Source organism: Python bivittatus, unplaced genomic scaffold (genome assembly GCF_059951505.1).
Source record: "Python bivittatus isolate LINGU-HERP-01145 unplaced genomic scaffold, Pbiv_v1 ctg000700_np1212, whole genome shotgun sequence".
Taxonomy (NCBI): Eukaryota; Metazoa; Chordata; class Lepidosauria; order Squamata; family Pythonidae; genus Python; species Python bivittatus.
Genome location: NW_028277098.1, coordinates 72,817,247 through 72,838,829, shown reverse-complemented (window position 1 = coordinate 72,838,829; position 21,583 = coordinate 72,817,247). Strand labels below are relative to the sequence as shown.

At 35.6% G+C, this 21,583-nt stretch overlaps 1 protein-coding gene across 1 annotated transcript in view; it reads right to left on the bottom strand.

The window, feature by feature from the left end:
• Window positions 1-586: 586 nt before the first annotated feature.
• Window positions 587-21,583, bottom strand: part of IPO9 (importin 9) — a 54,883-nt gene continuing 33,886 nt past the window's right edge. The window contains exons 11-24 of the mRNA XM_088153308.1: window positions 20,728-20,826; window positions 19,642-19,748; window positions 17,504-17,643; window positions 16,392-16,551; window positions 15,979-16,205; window positions 15,254-15,402; window positions 11,967-12,095; window positions 10,575-10,850; window positions 10,181-10,347; window positions 5,908-6,041; window positions 4,673-4,792; window positions 3,994-4,098; window positions 2,957-3,033; window positions 587-1,174 (exon numbers count right to left, since the gene is read on the bottom strand). Coding sequence (XP_088009434.1) covers window positions 1,064-1,174; window positions 2,957-3,033; window positions 3,994-4,098; window positions 4,673-4,792; window positions 5,908-6,041; window positions 10,181-10,347; window positions 10,575-10,850; window positions 11,967-12,095; window positions 15,254-15,402; window positions 15,979-16,205; window positions 16,392-16,551; window positions 17,504-17,643; window positions 19,642-19,748; window positions 20,728-20,826 — 2,001 coding nt within the window. The 3' untranslated portion in view covers window positions 587-1,063. The remainder of the gene's footprint in view (window positions 1,175-2,956; window positions 3,034-3,993; window positions 4,099-4,672; window positions 4,793-5,907; window positions 6,042-10,180; window positions 10,348-10,574; window positions 10,851-11,966; window positions 12,096-15,253; window positions 15,403-15,978; window positions 16,206-16,391; window positions 16,552-17,503; window positions 17,644-19,641; window positions 19,749-20,727; window positions 20,827-21,583) is intronic.

The window sequence follows — 21,583 nt, the reverse complement described above, 5'->3', positions numbered from 1 at the left end:
CGCTTCAAACCATGTGAAGTCAACACAGATTAGTTAATGTAGCAGTACACATTAAGCAGAAAGTTGCTTTCCATACCTATACAGAAATACAGTATTCTCAGTGGTGATTAAAAGAGAATTTGTTGTTCAAGAGAAAGGGTACCATTTTCTTTTCTGAATTTTAAAAAGAACAATACCAATTTATGTTTGAATAGTTTTATTTCATTTCCCAGAAGGGAGAAAAAGGCAAAAAGGTGTTGGGAGATGCATCGGCGTACTGACTTGCAGAGTAACCAGCAATATTAATTTTACTGCCCTATAAAAAATACTTATACTAATTTGTGGACTACAGTTTAGCCAGTTCTATAATCCTGTGTGTGAACAAAGCAAACAGTATTGGAGAAATGGATTCATGAAGTAAATAAACAAGTTAAATACAATCAGTTTCATATAAAAAAAGTTTGGTTTCTAAACAAAAGTCATCAATAATCACAGGAACTGAGTTTTAATGTAGCAAGTCTGCTCAATATGGGTGCATGATAGTTTTAGTGCAGATTACGAAAATGGCAGAGCCCCAAGGTTTTCTATAAATGGAAACATTTTAACATTTTTATTTTTCAGGTTTTAATTCAAAGTATTGGACTGGAAGCAGATTCCATTTCATTCCAAATGTCTATATAAAAAGATGTCATCTGGTTAGATCAAGATAATATACCCTGCATAACAAAAATGTGAAGCGGGATACTTCCCAGTTTCTATATAAACAAGCTAGTGACAACAACTTCTTCCTCATTTCATTAAACTGTACTGTAAAGTCAGTGAAGTGCCTTTCAGTGGAGGAAAAAATATTTAGAGCCAAACTGGAAAGTTTATCAGAAGAATAGTGTTCCCATTGTGCGAATTCAATATGCAAAACTCCATGCATATCTGCCTTTTGTTGCCTTCTAAATCACGAGCAGTACTTCCAAATAAAGAATAACTGTATCTGTAATATCTTGTGAATAAAGGAAGGTGTTTCATGTTTAGGTCACAAATGTGAAATAAACCAGAAAATGTTGGTTAGATATGATCAACTACTCTGGATTTATATGCCAATGGTCTGAAGAACTCTTCTTTCATTCTCATTGAGATGGTCTGAGAACATTGCATAGCAAGGCTGCTGGGCAAACTGGCATAAGAAGTCTGTAAGATAAGCCTAGAAGAAAGAAAAATGCGTTGTTAATACTTGATGGGAAAAAAACATCATTAACACAGGGTAATGGAGTTGTAGTTTTTATTGTAGTTGTGAAAGCATTTATGGAGTAACTTTCACAAGCAGAATCAAAGTATGGGTTTAACATTTGTTCAAGAATGAATGCAGAATTTCTGCTACAGAAACTTTTTTTTTTTTTAGTTTGGGAGTAAGGCACTTCAATCCCAGTCAGCTGTGGGGCATGGCAGCACATCTGCTCGTACAATAATGCAGTGCATGTTTACTCTGAAACATATCAGAGTGACTTCAATGGGACTCAGTTCAAACTGTTTCCAGGATTACAGCTTTAATTTCAGTCATGAATGTGTGAAAACTGTATGAGAGGTGTCAAGAGAACAATCTTGTCAGCTTTAGAATAATGTTCACTGCTGGTCTATTTCCTGTTGTAATTCAAAGAAAGCTTATATTCCAGAAGAACATTTATTTCTGATTAACTCACACAGGGAATGGGAAAATTCGTCTTCATATTATTTGTTCTTGAAGGCAAGTCATGAGTAAAGAGATATTTTCTGCCTCAGGTGTTTTTCTGGATTCTCTTTCCAAAAAATTCACCAGAACCCTGCTATGATGTCCCCATTATTTTTTCCAGAAATTTAAAAATAACGTTTTCAATGTTCTCTGTTTTTAATCTACCCTTTTATTGTATTTTATTGTATTTTCTTCTTCAATATGCTATTTAAATATTTTATTCGTTTCTTAAAATTCAACACAGTAGAATAAACTAACTGTCATTTGGAAAGCTTTTGATCCTAATAAATTAAAATTTTCTTGTCAGTGATCCATCCAATGTTAAGATGTCCAAACAACCAAGACACTTGCCACTATTAACAAACCATCAAACAATGGAATGAAAGAGAATACAGAGAAGAAAAAGGTAGAAGATTTTCTGAGATTTCCCATCAGCTGCCTAAGATGAAGAGAGATTCTGTATATAACTTCTCAACCCCAAAGAGGTCAAAGAAGCCCAGCTGAATTATCTTCAAGATTATTTAAATTCTCTTCTAACATAAGTCAGTCTCTCATTACCTGCAAAGGTAAACACTTACATGACCAGCTATATATGGCTATATCTTTCTATTTTGCAAATAAGCCTCTTCAAACTAGGCTGTTTGATTTTTGTTTAACCCCCTTATCTAAGAATAACAGGTAAAACTCTCTATATAAAAGATTCTCTATATAGTATTTTTATATTGAATTGTTATTAGCTAATTTTAATATGGTTATTTACATTTTTATTGTTTTTACTGTTTTGGATTTTAATTGTGAGCTGCCCAGAGTCACCCTCTGGGGGAGATGGGCAGCATATAAATTTAATAAATAAATAAATTTTTAAAAAAACCTCAGGGGCCTTGCAATACCAGATTTTTAGCAATTCTGAGGCCCAAAGTACAGGCTCACTGCACTCTGAATAACACTTTTTCTTGGATTATTCTGAACATAACTATCAGAAAGGGATTTTCAACTGCTTTCTGCCACAAGATTTAAACTGCTCTGCTTTTAAAGAATACTTGAGCATTGTGTTCTGTCCTATCCCTCTCTGCCTTTTACTGTACTGTACAATATCTTTGGATTCATTAATGATACTCCTCCTCATTATGATGTTGCTTTAAAAAACTCATTTGTGAGACCATTTAAAAAACAGATATGGTGAATAGTATTTAGTAATATTATTCTAGACAGTGAAGTACAAATTAAACAACAAAGTTAGACTGCAAGATACACTACCTGTAAATCTATCTGATACAGAGGATCCTTCAGTGCATCTGGATCATCTTCATCATCATCTTCATAATAATCTTCATCTGTCAAACAAACAAGTTTCAAAGTAAAGTTGATGCACTTAAAGAAACTGAAGCCTCAAATGTCTTTTCTTATACAGTACTTTCTTTGCACTAAAATGAACTGCTGTTTTCTTTTTAGACATTGAATAAAACAGTAAACAACGAAACCAATCAGAATTTCTAATAATCATATTTCAATGACTGCATTTGGATTCTGTTTCTTCTATTTATTCAACCATCTATTATTTAACAGCAACATTACATATCTAAAAGTAGCATAAACAAGACTACTATTTCTATGGCATCATAGCAAAAGTTTTATTTCCATCCCTAAAACAGTACAACAGCAAGAACAGAAAATGAACAAACACATTTTTCCAAACTCTTTTCCCCAATCCAATTTTCAATCTGCTCCTAAAGCTTATTTCTCAGAAATGGTAGATAAAATAGGAAACAACCATAATTCAATGCTTTTTCTTTTAACACAAAATAATGAATTCCTACATATAGGAATCAATTATCATATTTTAAAAAAATTCTAGCCAAACCTTCTGTTTAACATGCTATTTTTTTCTACAAGCAAAAAATTTTTTTGCATGCAGAACCATTGAATCATGAAAGCCCTCATTTGTCCAGATACAGGTCAACCACTTCACTTACTGTGTATCCTTCAAAAATATGCAACTTTCTTATTTCAAAGAATGTATGTTTGTGTAGGCATGGTGGAGAAGCTCATATTGTATGTTTCCCGGAACTGATTTAGAAGCAGTTTTTTGGGTTTAGATTTCCTGGAACTAATGTGTCTAGTTACCCATACTTAAATTATTTTATTGAAATATGGGAAAAAATCAAGCCTTAACAGTTTAATCATAAACATTACAGTTGCTCTGATTTCAAAAGAAATTTTTTTTAAATCAGCATTGTATCTGTTTTTTTAAAAAAATCCTAAGTAATTTTCACAAATTTAAAATCTTCACTTACCATATTTGTTGGTGGCAAGAATATCTGACAATAGCTGTCCTGTTAACCCTTCATTCTCTTCTTCCTCATCATCTTCTTGATCTTCCCACATATCATTGGAGTCCTCTGTTAATTGAAATAAGAGATTAAACTAGCAGGACAGATTTATTTAATTTTACTGACTGTTTGCTGTAATGTTGTCTAGGAATCAAGTGTTAACATTTTTGTCCCCAAGTAAATTTTATTTTAGAATCTACATTATAATAATTTGTGTTATTCCACTGAAAATTGATTCCATTACTGTAAATATTTGTGATCAGTAACTCAGTAAAATGACATAGGACATAAGGGAAACCTCTATAAAACAGACCGTAAAAGAGAGAGAGCTTGCATTATGAACACATGAACACTTATGTGAATATCCAACACAGGGATTTCTTTTTTTTAGCAACCATCGCTCATATGCTGTTGGTACTCATGCAATGCTGTGAGCATTGTTTACATTATGTACTAGAGCAGCACATGTCACATATTTATGTATTTTATTAAATTTATATTCTAGCTTTTTCTCCAATAACTACAAGATGGTATACATCTTTTTTTTCCCTTGCCTTGAAAGTTATCAGTACAACATACTACAAGGTAGTAATTAATCCAAATAACACGGGTGAGTAGCAGAAGATACCTAGCAATATAGTACCTTGGCTCCATTCTGCAGCAGTTTGTCGAGAAGCATTTGCTTCTATCGCATTAGAAAGCTCATTTATTATCAGCTTTAAGATTTTAACTAACAAAGGAATATTGGTCCAGCGCTCAGGATCTAAAAGATACCAAAAAAGTATTTTTTTTAGAAATTAAGAACTCTCAGAAAGCACAGTTCTATAAAGTATATTCACAACCAACTGAAGAGGTGCTCCATGTTTTACTAGCCTCTTTAGTATATTTTTGAAATATATATTTTACATAAAACCAGCAGTAGTTAACTCCTCTTGGCACAAAAAATGCACCAGGATCAGAGAACCTATTGTGCTAGGACCCTGACAACAGCTAAATAACTGCCTGACTACAGGTAGTTCTCATTTAGCGACCACGATTAGGACTGGCAACTTGTTCATTAAATGAAGTGATCGCTAAGTGAAACTGAGACTGTGTTTATGATCTTATTTCAGCTTTCCTTTGCTTTATAGACCTGTGAAGGTCATAAATGTGAGGATTGGTTGCAAAGTTACTTTTTCATCACCATTGTAACTGCAAATGGTTGTTATACAAGGCAGTTGCTAAATGAGGACTGCCTGTATACACAGATTCTTTGTACATTCATCACTGTTGTATGCTGTTATTAAAAATTAATATTTATTGCATCTGAGCAAACACTGTCAATACTAGTCGTTAACCATTTGTCTCTAAGTTAACTTTTTGCAGGCTACATATTTCAGGGCATAACAGGGCATATTTTAATTAAGAAACCATTATAATAAATATTTTGTATAAGATGTTCATTATACAATAGTTTAACTGGCTCAGAAGAATAGCCAGTCATGCACATGGCAAAATAGGCAAAATATTTTTTTTCCAGTCATAAATAAGTTACACCGCTTTTCATAAAATTTGGACATATGCTCTGAACTTAAGTGTTAAGAATTATTTAGACTTACAAAACTAAAGATCTCACTATTAGTTTTTATAAATATTTATTGCTAATAAGTCCATTTTGTATGCAAATTTTAAAGACTGAGTGGATTAAGGACTGTCTTAACATCTATATCCAAAATTTCAATAGATAAATTTATCATTGGAAAGATTAATTTTTGGCCCCAGTTACTCAGTGGACCTGATATTAATTGTGGCTGTTTAATGAAGGTAACAAAGGATTAAAAATTACTTTTGTGGGTACATCCAGTTGATTCAGTTTTAAGAAACAATACTAATACTCACTTTTGGCTGCTTTTGATCGTGTACGTATTCCTTCTTCCATATTAAATATTTCTTCCCCTTTTACCCTGATATCTTGGAGTCGCTTGTCATCTGTGTTGATACCATACTGGAGTAGCTTACACAGAGCTACAGAGCTGAAATTTTTAAAAATAATACAGTTTATTTGGACCTGATTATACTTGTTACTTATGAGAGGATTACTTATAGACATAGACTTTGTATGGACAAATATAATGAAAAATGGGACTCATTTATACAAAATACACTGAGTTAAAAAAAACACAGGATAGTCATATTAGAAATATACAGTACTGTGCAAAAGTTTTAGGCAGGTGTGAAAAAATGCTTTAAATTAGTAAGAATGCTTTCAAAAATATATATTGTAATTGTTTATGTTTATCAATTTAAAAAATGCCAAGTGAGCGAACAGAAGAGAAATCTAAATCAAATCAATATTTGGTGTGACTACTCTTTGGCTTCAAACCAGCATCAATTCTTACACTTGCACACTTTGTACACTTGCACAAAGTCAGGGATCCTGTAGGATTAGAGTCAGGTGTATGATTAACCCATTATACCAAGCAGGTGCTAATGATCATCAATTTCATATGTAGGTTGAAACACAGGCATTAACTGAAACAGAAGCAGCTGTGTAGGAGACTTAAAACTGGGTGAGGAACAGCCAAACTCTGCTACTAAGGTGAGGTTGTGGAAGATAGTTTCATGTCACAGGTCATACACCATGGCAAGACTGAGCACAGCAACAAGGTAGTTAGACTGCATCAGCAGCGTCTCTCCCAGGCAAACATTTCAAAGCAGACTGGGGTTTCAAGATGTGCTGTTCAAGCTCTTTTGAAGAAGCACAAAGAAACGGACAAGAGTGAGGACTGTAGACGCAGTGGTCGGCCAAGGAAACTTAATGCAGCAGATGGAAGACACATCATGCTTACTTCCCTTTGACATCAGAAGATGCCCAGCAGCGCCAGCAGCACAGAACTGGCGGAAACCAGTGGGACCCAGGTACACCCATTTACTGTCCAGAGAAGTCTGGCTAGAAGTGGTCTTCATGGAAGAATTGTGGCCAAAATTTATACCTCCGACATGGAAACAAGGCTAAGCGGCTCAACTATGCACGAAAATGTAGGAACTGGGGTGCAGAAAAATGGCAGCAGGTGCTCTGGATTGATGAATCAAAATTTGAAATATTGGGCTGTAGCAGGAGGCAGTTTGTTTTCCGAAGGGCTGGAGAGCGGTACAAGAATGAGTGTCTGCAGGCAACAGTGAACCATGGTAGAGGTTCCTTGCAAGTTTGGGGCTGCATTTCTGCAAATGGAGTTGGAGATTTGGTCAGGATCAATGGTGTCCTCAATGCTGAGAAATACAGGCAGATACTTATCCATCAGGCCATATCATCAGGGAGGCCTGTGATTGGCCCCAAATTTATTCTGCAGCAGAACAACGACCCCAAACGTACCGCCAATGTCATACACTGAACTATCTTCAGCGTAAAGAAGAACAAGGAGTCCTGGAAGTGATGGTTTGGCCCCCACAGAGCCCTGATCTCAACATCGAGTCTGTCTGGGATTACATGAAGAGACAGAAGGATTTGAGGCAGCCTACATCCACAGGAGATCTGTGCTTAGTTCTCTGTTTGGAACAACCTACCTGCTGAGTTCCTTCAAAAACCGTGTGCAAGTGTACCTAGAAGAATTGATGCTGTTTTGAAGGTGAAGGGTGATCACACCAAATATTGATTTGATTTGGATTTCTCTTCTGTTCACTCACTTTGCATTTTGTAAATTGATAAACATAAATAATTACAATATATATTTTTGAAAGCATTCTTACTTTACAGCATTTTTTCACAACTGCCTAAAACTTTTGCACAGTACTGTATATGTACTTGAATAACATTTGTATTAGATAAGCATATATAGAATTGGAATGGTGTACAGTTATAACGATAACTTTTTTTGGGTTGTACTTTTTCACTTTTATGTTATAGCAGGACCTATGTCATGAAGGTCAATACAATTGCTTTGACTTAATAATCACATGATAATTTATTTTACCGAATTTTACAGAATAATTTGTTATTTTTAAAACTAGAAACTTTAGGCAAGATGTTAAATTTCTCATCACATAATGAATGTAAATACAGTTAGTCTTCGACCTATGACTAACTGTGCCATTCAAAATTAGGATGGCCATGGAAAGGGTGCTTTACGGCCCATAAAGCACTTCCAGCCATTGTAAAACGTCACACCGCCCCCACGTGGTTACATGACTGTATTTCGGGTGCTTGGCAACCAACTCACATTTATGACCAGTTGCCAAGTGCCCTGCGATCACGTGATCACCATTTGCAATCTTCTCTGCCAGCTTCCCCAGAAAGTCAGTGGGGAAGCTGGCAGAGAAGGCTGCAAGTGGAGGGGATAGAGGGGATCTGAAATCCTTCGGTGGGCTGCAGGAACGAAGCTGAAATCTTCAGGATTTGAGCTCTGTTCCTGCAGCTTGCCAAAGGATTTCCCCTCCATGCATGGGGTGGAGGGGAAACCCTTTGGCACGTTGCAGGAACAGAGCTCAAATCCTGAAGATTTCAGCTTCGTTCCTGCAGCCCACGGAAGGATTTCCCCTGCATGAATGCATGAGGGGAAAGCCTTCAGCGGGCTGCAGGACCATTTGAGAGCGAAGGGGCTTCAACAGGCAGCCCTTTCACTCTGTCCACTTAACGACCCAGGAGATCACTTAAAAACTGCAAGCGGGAGTGCCTAGATTGCAGTTGTTGAGGAAAGCAGTCAGTGGGCATCTCACTTAATGACTACTTCATTCAATGATCGAGATTCTGGTCCCAATTGTGGTCAGTAAGTGAGGACTACCTGTAATTCCAGAGAGTGTTACCATAAATTAATATGTTGGTTCAACTGAAAAATGATATTCAGAACATTTCTATTTAGGACAGAAATATACAAACCCTTGAAAAATAATGACTGTTTTTGCGCACTTCTCCAGTGGTAATAGGGAAACGTTCTACTATGCTGTTTTGTAGTTTTCTAAATGATTTTTTTTAATGTATATTTTACTATTGCTTTAAAGTAAATTGTACTGTAAATCACTCTGAGATAAGTGTTTATCAAAAATAATATACAAGTGCCTCAAATAAATGGCTATTCAATTTCCTACTTTAAAAGTATCTGGAATTTCATACTGCAAAAGCAATCAAGCTTTTTCCATGAGTAGAAATTCAAAGGAAGGAAATCTTGTACTTTCTGTTTTATTGGAGTATAATTTCCATAGTACTCTATCGCATGACCAATGATAAAATATTATAGGAGTTATAGATAAAAAATTGCTGGATTACACTAGACTAAGTCAACTACTCAGATTTCTAATCTTTATTCAGTGCTGGATTTGGCAACCATCCTTCAATTTAACTTTAAAGTTATTATTCTTGAGTGAACTAGAATTGGAAATAACTTTGTGTAAAGAAGACTTGAAGATTTTTTTGCCAATGGTGTAAGTATCTATACAACTGTGCTATAAATTTCTTATAATTTTTTTACAAGAGATTTTCTGCCCAGATATTTTTAGAAGTCTGCTGTCAGCACAGTTGTAACCTATAAGCGTTCTCTACACCATAAGTGTTAAAGCCTTAAAACTAGGGATGTCTAACCATTTTGAACCTATAGGATTTGGAATTTTTATGCAGATTCTCAAGTAGCCACATCCTGGTATGACTGGGGGTGGGTCATTCACAAAATGGTGAGAATGTCTTCCTCTTCTCTATGTGCAGATATCTGTGTATATGACTGCATGTGTGGTGCTCTCTGGGTACCTTCTGGCTTTTCTCTCTCAAATATGCCTTTCCTTAACCCCAACTATTTCTTCCTTCTTACCCAGTTTGACATCCTTCCTACTACAAAGACTTCCCAAGCTTACTAGCTAACACAGGACAACATTTCTTCCTCTATTTTCTTTGTTGAATGGGGGGCAGAGTGCTTAACAAAATCCAGCCCTCTACTACTGTTGACGGGCATATTCCCTCTCCTTTACATAAGAGATGTTTGTGTTCTAAACAAGGAAAAGATCCTTGTAAAGGATCCCATATAAAGGACTTCAAGTTACATATAAGGTCAATTTGTCTTAATTCATTATAATAAAATTAAGATAAAAACCATTGCTTCTTACACTGACATAGATACCATCTGAAAAAAAAAAATTGGATACTTGTTCCAGTCTTTAGAATACACACTGCAATGACAGAAAACCTTACCTGACTTTCCCTTCATATTGTCCATAGAACAAATGTTGTCGACTCATCCACTCTGACATTACAAATTCCAGAGCAGGCTTGCCTGTTGGTCCAGGTAAACTACAAAGGAATTCTAGTAGTGGTTCCAGCTGAGAATGAACTAAGTGAGCAAATACCATGATCAAAGACTGCAAAAGGAATTAAAAGAAGGTAATTATATGACTGAATTTTAATAGGTTCAATTTTCTTATTTTTTGATAATTTCTAAGGAACAATATAATGAATAAAATGATATCTGTATCAATATCAATTATACACACACACACATATAATACATGCAAACAGTTATTCTGATAATTATTATCATTAAATAAATATTCTGATAAAGTTTTCATCTAGTTTACAGCCTCCTTACCTGCATTACAGTGAGTGTTTCTGCTTGCTGCATTTTACTAAGAATTGCTCTGAGAATCTGATCCAGATTTTCTCCCAATTCACTCCCAACTTTGGAAATTAATGTGGAAACTAGCCTGCCTACAAAGGCAGCTGTGAATTCTGAGGTGCGTGGATCCAGAAGTTGACTCACCACCTGCATCACATACCACAATCCATTGTGGCCTTGCTCATCATGCCACTGTGCAATTTGTTCCAGAGCTACTGAGATGTATGCACGTAAACACTCGCCACCATTCTGAATGAACAATAATAAAAATATTTACACTCTATAATATTTCACAAAATATTTCACTCTAGAAAGAATTCAGAAGTACAACAAAACATCTTACCCCAAAGAATAAAATAGTAACTGGTGATCAAAGAAATAAATCAGAGGAAATCTTTTCAGATGACCTTACTCTGTTTCTTTTTTTCACAAATCCCCTGTAGAGACCTAGGGTGATAAGCTTGAATGCCAAAAAATAATCCTTATTTGGCACAATACTTGGAAAATGACAATGTTTGGACTCCTAATCTAAACATCCAGAGGATGAAATTAACCCACATGATGGTTTGTAGGGCTCTAAATGGTTGGATGGAAGGCATAACTTTGAAAACTTTATTCGTAACTATTAGTTAAATTTAAGTGCAGGCATGCTAGAAACAGAGGTGCACAAAGAAATAAAGCCAGAGTTGAAAGATACCATAATGATTGTTGTATTTAAACAAATATATTTTATCAACTTTTTTTGTTTGAACAAGAGGTTTTTTTCTGAAAGTAAGGTTAGTGAAGCTTGTCCAAAGTATATCAATCTTCTGGAATTAAATACACTCTCCAAATAGTATTTCTCAACTACATATCACCTTTTAATTTTCTGCCTTCTGTATCAGGTCAGGCATATACTTAGCAAACTAATCACCAAAAAAGGAAGAGGAAAACAGGTGGAATTTGCTAAATTTCTTTGTTGCAGGAGTGGGGGTAGGATATAATGAAAACTGTATCATGATGTGACAATGCAAACTCTTTAATTAACATATTTGCATCTAATATCAAGATGCAAGTACAATAGGCTGGGGCTTGTGTTGTGCTGTTGCAATAATGCACATTGCCTTTTTTGTCACTGCCATTTGCTCCAGCACCTATGCTAATTTTTTGCTATTAGTGAAATTTAGAGAAAGAGTTGTGAAAGATGTGCTTCGTGTTTAAATCCTATTAATAAAAAGCTATTTAAATTTCCAATAATGGAATCAGTTGCCATTTCCAGTCAATTAATCCCTGCATGTTAATCAGTATGAAACTGATTAGTCTAAACACAGAAACTTTACACAGATGACCAAACAAATCTTTTCATCCCCACCCAAAAAACATTACCTGCATGGTAGCATTGTCATCTGTGTGCAGGCTACACTGAGCCACAGCAGGAAAAGCTTGGAAAATTAAGAGCTCTGAAAGGGGTGGTTTAGTATTTCTTACAACAGTTGTTAATATGTCTATTGAAGTCTGAAAAAGAAAAGAAATCAGAGATGTGAAATAACTAGCTGTGGGGGAAAACAGTGACATGGTACAAAGATAGGATTAGTTTATCCCATAGTTATTAAAACTAATGAGCAAATTTTGTTTTTTTGTTTTTTTAATTTCAGAAGCAAGTTGTTCCAGGAGGAGAGCCTTCTCTGCTGTTGCCCTGGCCCTCTGGAATATCCTACCCCCAGAAGTGCGGCTGGGCCCTTCTCTCCCCGTTTTCCAGAAAGAATGGAAGGCCTGGTTCTCCCAGCTTGTGTGGAGCAAGAAGAGTTTTAACCAACCCTGGAGGTGGCTGGCACCCTGATGACATTCCCTGAGCCTTATAATTTTTACTTACTATCAATTATCTTGGAAGATGCTTAATATTTATTTAGGATAAATTATTAAATTATTATATTGTATTTTTAATTAATATTTATCTTTTCTGTAAACTGCCCAGACTCATTTTTTAACAAGATGGGCAATGACAAATTTGATATATAAATAAATGATACTTCTGCAATCTAACTCATTTAACTGCTGCTTCATCTTAAACTAGTTGTTAGTCAATACTCCAGATAGTGATTAAGGCTAACAAAATTGTGATTACAAATCAGTCTGATCTGACATCTGCTCTAATATTCTATGCCAAACCATGATAAGCCTTATTATCTCACATGAACCAGATCACAGACTTTGGGTCCTAAGACTAGGTTTGCATTCTTTCTTCCCAGACAGATTATTACCTGATTTGCTATATCCTACCATTAAACTGTACCCCTAAGTGGCTCAATATTTGCGCAGCCCCAATATTCTGATTAATGCCACAAAGCCAATAATGCTGTTTGCAGCAAGCTGCTCATTTTTTAAATGAAGGCTGGCACCCTGACTGCCAGGTATATATGATCAGTTGTGAGAAGCCTGGTAGAAAAGTAGCTTGGCCAACACTGATACAATACATAAACAACTGCTGGTAAAAAATGGAAAACAGCTGTCTTCAGATGATAGATTGTTTACCAAAGACATTTCTGTGGAAGAACCAAAGAAAGGAACTATCAATTTCTTTGATAATTTTTGGTCCTGCCAGTGGAAAGGAACAAACCATTTAACTAACCCATCATCTGTGTTAACTTTAGTTTCATACTAAGAAGCTTCTCAATTCCACCCACTCACCAGCTCTTCCACTGACTTTTTTCCCCATTTATCTTTTTATTCTTCTTGCAATCACTCTAATGCAGTAGCTCTCGTATTCTATGGTATCTTTTTAAAATAGCAACTGGCTAATGCAAGATTCTATATCTGATGTCTCTTAAGTTTGCTTTCTCTCTGCCTTCCTTTACAACAAGAGCTACTTAAATTAGAAGAACTGAGGCAGTATGAATCATATTTTAGCAAGAGATAGAAAAAAAAACTGTTCACTTTTCTAGAAAATGCTTTGAAGATGCAACACAACTTTCTCTATTGCACTTATCTCTACTTGGGCAATATTGGCCATGAAAATGATTATGGAGATGGGATAGCTAGCAGATACTATGCCCAACAACAGGCTTTTGTTAAGTGCCTGTAAGTAAGTAAGTAAGTAAGTAAGTAAGTAAGTACTGTGAATCATTGTTCTTATTGTTGATAATAGATCAATCTCCTGACCACTAAAGCCCATCAAGATATTCCCTCTGCTATTGTTTCTATAACTTCCTTTCATTTGTTTTCATTGTCTTATTGATTTTGAGCCTTACCTCTGTACAAGAAATGTATTTAAAGCTTGTATCAAAATGCTGTAAACAGGAGAGCATGTAAAAAGGCAAAGGATATATCTGTGTTATTCACAGTTCTTCCAATTCTGGAATTTAAAAAGTAAAGTGCTGTTGCCTTTTGCCCTGTCTGCATGTGCTACTAATTTTCTTAACAGTTCTGGAAGTTCCACCAAGATTTGCCTGCTATACCAAGGGGAAATAGCTTACTGACCTTAGTTAAATCTCCCTCCTTTGTGGCCACTTAATTAAAGGGCCATGATGCTTTTTTTCTCCCAAATGATAGGAGTTACATTTTGCAAGGATTCCAGGCAACCTTCCCCAGTAAGCACGCAGCAAAAACCTCTTTTGCAGTAGAGAGTGAACATTTAAACAAGCTTAGTAGTAGGAAGCAGAAGGTTAAGAGGCTAAGGTTAAGAGCCATAGAACTGGTTCCCATAAAAGATTGCTGAATGGAACTTTTCTACTTCAGCAGAAAGAAGAGGTTATACTACCCAGAGAGAAAAAATAACCAGGAATCCTTCTCAAATGAGCAACTTGTCTTTTATGTTTTCTGTCTATCCCCTTTTCTTGATCAAAAAGAAGGCAATCCACTTCCATCACACCAAGGTCGGTAATGCAAGAGAACATAGCCCGACATGGCCAAAACAGATGATTCCCTCTTTCTACTTCTCCATCTTTGAAACAGAAACCCTTTCCCCCTTCTTCTGAAAAAACACAACCTTTTCTTTCTTTATTCTCCATTCTTAAGCTAAGCTGTACCTGGTCCCCTCATCTTTAGCATGTGTATATATGAATATGACATCTTCAAACTTCCTGCCTTCATTGCTTTGTACTATTTGGTTGGTGAGAAGTTTGATATTTTTTTCAGTTTTTCCCTGGATGCCTTGCCCTCTTACCTCAATGAGAAATCTTGCAGAATACTGAGTCTCTATTTTTATTTTTTTGCTTTCCACATCTATAGCTAAACTCTGGAAGTTCCATTAAACTGAATAACTTTTTAAACCTTTCCCCCCTTTTGCTTCTTTTTCTTTGAATTCATTTGTCATATTTCTTTTATTTAAATTAATATATTAAATTTCCAATAACTTAAAATCTCCATGTTAGCCTGTAAACTGCTAATTATAACTATGGAATGCCAAATTATTATCTGATTGTCCTTCATGCCATTAACTTAAACATTAACTATTATATTAATTGGTTTAATTAGAATTTCATTTTTAGACTTCTGGAACACATAAGCCTGTTTAATACCTATATTGTTTGGCCTTGACAGAATTGGTATTGCGGAGGGTCCCAGGTTTAATGTATTTTTCATTAGGATCTTAGGAACAAATATTTCTTTTTTAAAATCAGCAATCAGGCTATATAAAGGATTTTATATTTTAAGAAAAATGTCCTTATACTTACTGCACAAAGCCCTGCTGGAATTTTATCAACAGGAGCTTGCATGATGCTGACAAGAGTTGGAATTAATCTCATCTGCATTGCATCTTGACAGGCTTCTATTTGTGCTAGTTCCTTAAAAATATCCTGGGCAAGGGAAGCAACAACTGGATCTAAATAAAGAAACAATACCAATTACTATAGAGAAATAGTTCAGTAAAATCATAATGTTATAATAAGAAAATGCAGCCTCTAGCATCATCTTGCCTACCAATAAGGATTCTGGCCCACATACAGCCCATATGCATTCTTAGAAAATTACACTGATGGGTGGATTCAGCCAAGTGTTTTGTTCAGACTGTATCCAGAAAAAAGGAAAAGATAAAAAACAGAGAGCATCCTGGGGGCCAAGGATTGTGCAATTTCATCAGTTTTCCTTCTAGTAAATGGGTGTTCTGTAAATGGCCATGCTCACCATTTGAGCAATTTTGTGAGTCCTAAAATCTTGCCTGTCACAGTATGAAGCAAGCATACCTGTGCTACTCTAGCTAGGATATTTTCTATAAATCAACTTAATAATATATTTATTTCTGATAAGGCTTTTTCATCCAAGATAGAAATCCCTATTGCCTTCTAATACAATACTGAAAAACCAACACCTGCATAATCCAAATTCTTTCTTTAAAAATGCTTGACATCAACAGTGTTCTTTGAACATAATTATCTGTAATCATAATCTGGGCACATACCATTACTATATTTGAGAAATATTGCAATCGTGAAGGGACAAATCTTGTTCTCCACGCTTGCTGTAAAGGCTGGATCTACTGTGCAGACAATGCAAAGTGTTTCCATCACAAGATTGAGAACCTCTGAACTAAATTGAGCTGCCAAATGTATTAATCCATCAAGGATACTAGGAAGGAAAGGTTGTAAGACATGGGTGCTTTCAGAGATCTTCAGTTGGTCACAGTAGCTAGAAAAAAAACCAAAACATTTTAAGAAGGAAAATTATAAAACTATAATTGTCAGTAAGACAGTATCACAGCACAATATTTCTCACAATCATACATTCAATGATTCCCCCATTCTAAATACTATACATTCTCAATATTACATTATTTACAATATTATCAACTAATATATGTCTTGAGCCACCTACCCCCAAATAGCTCTTACTGCAGAAATTCGCACAGAAGGAGGTTGTGTTTCATGAAGGCCACTGACTGTTGCTTGTAGAAATTGCTGGATGAGCTCTGGAGACATTGCTACTGTGAAGCGACTGGCAGCCCAAAGAGCACGGCCAAGAAGGAAAGGCGAAACTGTAAGAAAAACCTTAGTGTTACTGCCATTGTAGTCTTCTCTCAAAACTATCATTCAATAACAGACTAATAATCTTAGTGAGACAATTTACATACTTGAAGACAGTAAAAAAGAAGTTACCTATTTACACATAAACAAGGTGGATGTTCCAGCCTAGTGGTATGAAGTGCACACACCTGATTTACATCTTTGTAATACAGCATAGTTCTTTAATTATCCAAGTGTAGGTTAAAGCAAATAAATTAGTGTACCTGACAATTTTTCTGATATGCATGTTACAGAAAGGACAAGATGCCATTATGTTACCAGGAATGTGTTTGTATTCCTTACTTTTTCTTGATTGTTGACAAAGAAAAGACATACGTAATGTTATCAGAACTTTGAATGAATGGAAACAAGTTTCTATTTGCAGACCACAGTGGAAATGACTTCCTTTTCTGTTCTGAAATTCTCACTAAATGACATAATTTTAAATCTGATTTTATGTTTAGAAGAATGCTTTCTGAATTAATCTCATCCTGTGTATAAATAAAAGGACTCACACCTACCAAATGTCATATACATTTTGTCCATAACCACACCCATCCTCATAAAATTTATTCAAAGTCTATAGAGCATTACTTTGAGAAGGTTTTTGAATTTTTGAATTGCAAACAGTAATAGTTATACAGCTTTATTTGCAAATATGAACTATTATATACTTGAAAAATGTTAATTAACAATTCTGATGGCTATTTGAGATACAGTTTGCTAGAGATGTAATTTAATAAGGGCAACTTGATCTGCTTGCATTGCAACAGGAAAAACTGTATATTGGACTAGTATAAATACCATTTTTAATATGAATTGGTTTTACTATTTATCTTAGTATATTAGTGTTAATCTTCTCTTGTGACAGCTTTAATTAAATTAAATTTTTTATTTTATTTTTAGGCAACAATCAATAAGTACCTGACAGGTTGAGATCAGCAAGAAGAACATTGGTTAGAAACCCATGCATATCAAAATGTATCCTTCCATTTTTTACACAGTCCGTGATAAGAGACTTGACAGAACCTAAAGCCAGCATGCAAGCTTCATGTATCTTCCACCTGCAAGGACAAATGACTTAAATTTTCTAATATTCATTTTTCTAATTTGATAACTAGAAAGCAGTAGGAAACCAATAGTAAAGTAAAAAAATGGTAATTGTGTTACAACACATATCGCAAACAGTAATAGTTATACAGCTTTATTTGCAAATATGAACTATTATATACTTGAAGAATGTTAATTAACCATTCTGATGGCTATTTGAGATACAGTTTGCTAGAGATGTAATTTAATAAGGGCAACTTGATCTGCTTGCATTGCAACAGGAAAAACTGTATATTGGACTAGTATAAATACCATTTTTAATATGAATTGGTTTTACTATTTATCTTAGTATATTAGTGTTAATCTTCTCTTGTGACAGCTTTAATTAAATTAACAAGAAATAAGAATATAAGCAGTGTCCTGCTGGATTGGACCCCTAGCCCGTGTAGTTACCTTGGCCAACCAACTGCATGAGGAAGACACTAGTTTCCCAGCAGATAGCCTTTACAGGCAATCAAACTGCCATCAAGGCTAATAGCCATTGATCCCCATGACTTCCATGAATTAGTCCAACCCTTTTTTGAAGCCAGCCAAACTGGTAGCTAGCGCCAAATACAAATGCTTTAAGGTTTAAAAGTATTTTGGATAATCTGATCAATATAGGAATATAGCTAGAATAATTATGTCTAGAAATGTGAAACAAAAATATTTATTGGAATTAATTTCTTATTTAAAGAAACGAACATTTAACATTTTTTGGAATTATTCTCAATGGTACTGAACTAGGGAAACACTATTTATAATCTGTGGCAATAGGACAAGTATTGACCCTCTGTCAGACTTTATATATTCTATATCTTATATATGTACATATCATATACTGTGATTATCTTAATAATGACAGTCCGAAGAATAAAACCAACAACCCCTTCATTTTTCAACTGGCCAAATACTATTAAATATCAAGCATTATTTTATTTAATTAAACAAAAAGAAAGTTGTGCTGCTGAAATACAGACTGTAATTCAGTGTTTTCTCAACCTTGGCAACTTGAAGGTATATGGACTTCAACTTCCAGAATTCCCCAGCCAGCATGGCTGGCTGGGGAATTCTGGAAGTTGAAGTCTACACATCTCCAAGTTGCCATGGTTGAGGAACACTGCTCTAATTACTTCCTGACTGAGTTGTTTCAAGAAGACCAGTAAATATAATAGATTTGGTGGCATTTAAGTTTTTATCTTAAATCCTATTTTCCTGTTCTGATATGCATGCTTACAGATCCAGCACATGACTTAGAGAAGTAAGGGAGAGGATAGACAATGCAGGGTATAATAGTCTGCAACTAAATGAGTTCTATGTGCGTTTATGTGTCTGTTACTCCTGCAGAACAAATCAATAAGCAGACCTCACAACAGCCATTGCTTACAGAAGTCACCATCGTGTAGGAAAACCAAAGTAAAAAATTTTAAAAAAAACAATCTTGATTTAATAGAAACTGACAGCATTTAGCCATTATCAAAATAGGTGGTAAACTGACAGTTGATCAACATCCAACTTTATTTATAACTGCATTTTTTGCTGACTACTATATAATAAAATCTGTATAATTAATTTTTTGATTAAACAAACATCAGAGCTGAGTATAATGGAATCTTGTATCACCAACATTTTCATTCATATAATATCCACCAGCATATATACTGTCACCTACCCCCAATGCCCGCCAGCATTCTATGGAAGACAAGTTAGTTTCTGAGCAATATGAGAAATGATAATAAATCAGGTGATTTTGCTCTCCTGTAATTTAAGCAACAAGTACCTATAAAACGAGCATTCATTCTGCCTTGGTGAATAATCTTAGCTTATTTATTAATGTTTCTGAATCACTTATAATTGCCAATAAGTAGGCAGCTACTTTAATTCTAGATTTTTCATTTCTAACTTGATTTTCGTTTGTTTTCATTATGGATTAAATATTCTGAGATTGTCACCTGTAGAAACTGCTTTCTTACCAATGCTCAGCACCACTGTTTTTTGCTTGCTCCGCTTCCTGCAGGTGTCGTGTAGCTGCTGCAGCCAAAGCTGTTGCACTTTCATTCTGGAAATCAGCTGCCACAGCCTATACAGAAGTATGACAATAGCTCACATTTTCTAGAAAAGGTAAAGGGAACCTTCATATCACTATACTTTGTTGATAATGAAGTTAGTAGTTATAGTGAATAGTTTCAAAACAAAGACAATCTAAGTCAAGAAAAAAATACTAACAACACTGTCTTCTTTCTAGCATAGAAATAGTCTAGATACTCAAAGGAAATATAGTGATGGCTAAGGATGGGGACAGAATAGAGATCAACATAGCAAACACTTTCAGTCTCACACAATTCTGGTAATATGAGAAAGAATCACATTTTCAGAAACCCCTGAAATTCCATTATATGTCACACTGGATAGGTTTCCTTCATGCCTTCCAGGCTCAGCTGAAATCAGCTTATAGACAGTTCCTCTGCTCCAATTCACTGGCTGCTAAGTGCAGGGAGGCAGGGAAATACTGATCCAGGTACATTTTTAAACTCAGTATTATCAGAGCAAAAAAGTTTAAAAGCAATCCTAACCCCAATCATGTGTATCTTGTTTCCAAAACTGTGGTAAATAATTAAAAAAAGAAAAAATGCTAAATAAAAATAGTTCTATAATTCTAATTAAATACCCTTTCTGACCTTCATTATGTTTATGTGTCTCCTTTTAAACTATCCATCAATTGCTTCATTCTACTTTCAGCCTAAAACCTGAGATCAAAGTAGTTCTTATAAAATAGCACAAAAGTCACAAATTGTCAGACAGCAAGCATTAAGAATCAAGTATGTACATAGGTTAGATACAGTAAGTTACATATTGAAAACCACTTACATTTGTCACTATTGTATAGATCAAAAGAAACAAACCTATAGTCTTCCACTTGTTACTGGTTTCCAACTTCTATCAGCACTAGCTATCACAGTCATTGGTAAAGGAAGATTAAACATATTTCAACATCTGGAGAATCACATGTTCCCCACTCTTGTTTTATATTTTTCAAACCATTGCAAATTCTCTCTTACCAGCAATAAGTCCTGTGCAGCAATTCTAACTGTATAGGAAAATGTATCATCATCTTCATCCTCAACAAACTGTTGTGGATTAGCTGTCCAGACTTTTATCTGAAAAGCAATCATAGCAGTTCAATAATTTATAGAAATATCTTTGCTTATTCAAGATTACACATAATTAAACTTCCACATATAGGAAGTCCTCAGTTAATGACCATTTGTTCAGCAACCATTCAAAGTTATGATGGTGCTGAATGAATGGTAATTATGCCCGGTCCCCAAAGTTACAGCCACTGTAGCGCCCCCACCGTCATGTAATCAAAATTTGGGCACTTGGTAGCCTGCCCACACTTACAACTACAGGGGCACTTCTACTCCTCCCACCAGCCTACCTCCCCCCCATCTCTGCCCTTTTGTCCACCCTGAACTCTACTGCCTCTGCCAGCCCTACCACCCTGCGCTCCGCTGGCCCTGCCAGCCTGCTGTCTCCAGTGACATTTGCTGTCATCTTCCTCCCACTGCTATTGAGGCATGCCTGGCCTGGCCCTTCACGAGGCAGCTGCTGTCCACACCAGGCCTGCTTCCCAAGGCTGCACACGCCCTTGTCCAAATTGGGTGTGGATGCTTTGAAGCCTTCCAGGAGAAGGCTGCATGCAAATTGGACAAGAGCATCCACCGCCTTGGGAAGAAGGCCTGGCACAGCTTGCAGCTGCCTCGTACAGCCCCAGGGCCAGTGTGCTTTGTCAGAAGCAGGAAGAAGAAGACAGCAAAAATCAGCAGGGCCAGCAGAGTACAGGGCAGCCAAAAGGGCAGAGATGGGGGAGAAAGATAGGTGAGTGGGAGGAGTTGAAGAGGAGGCAATCCCTCA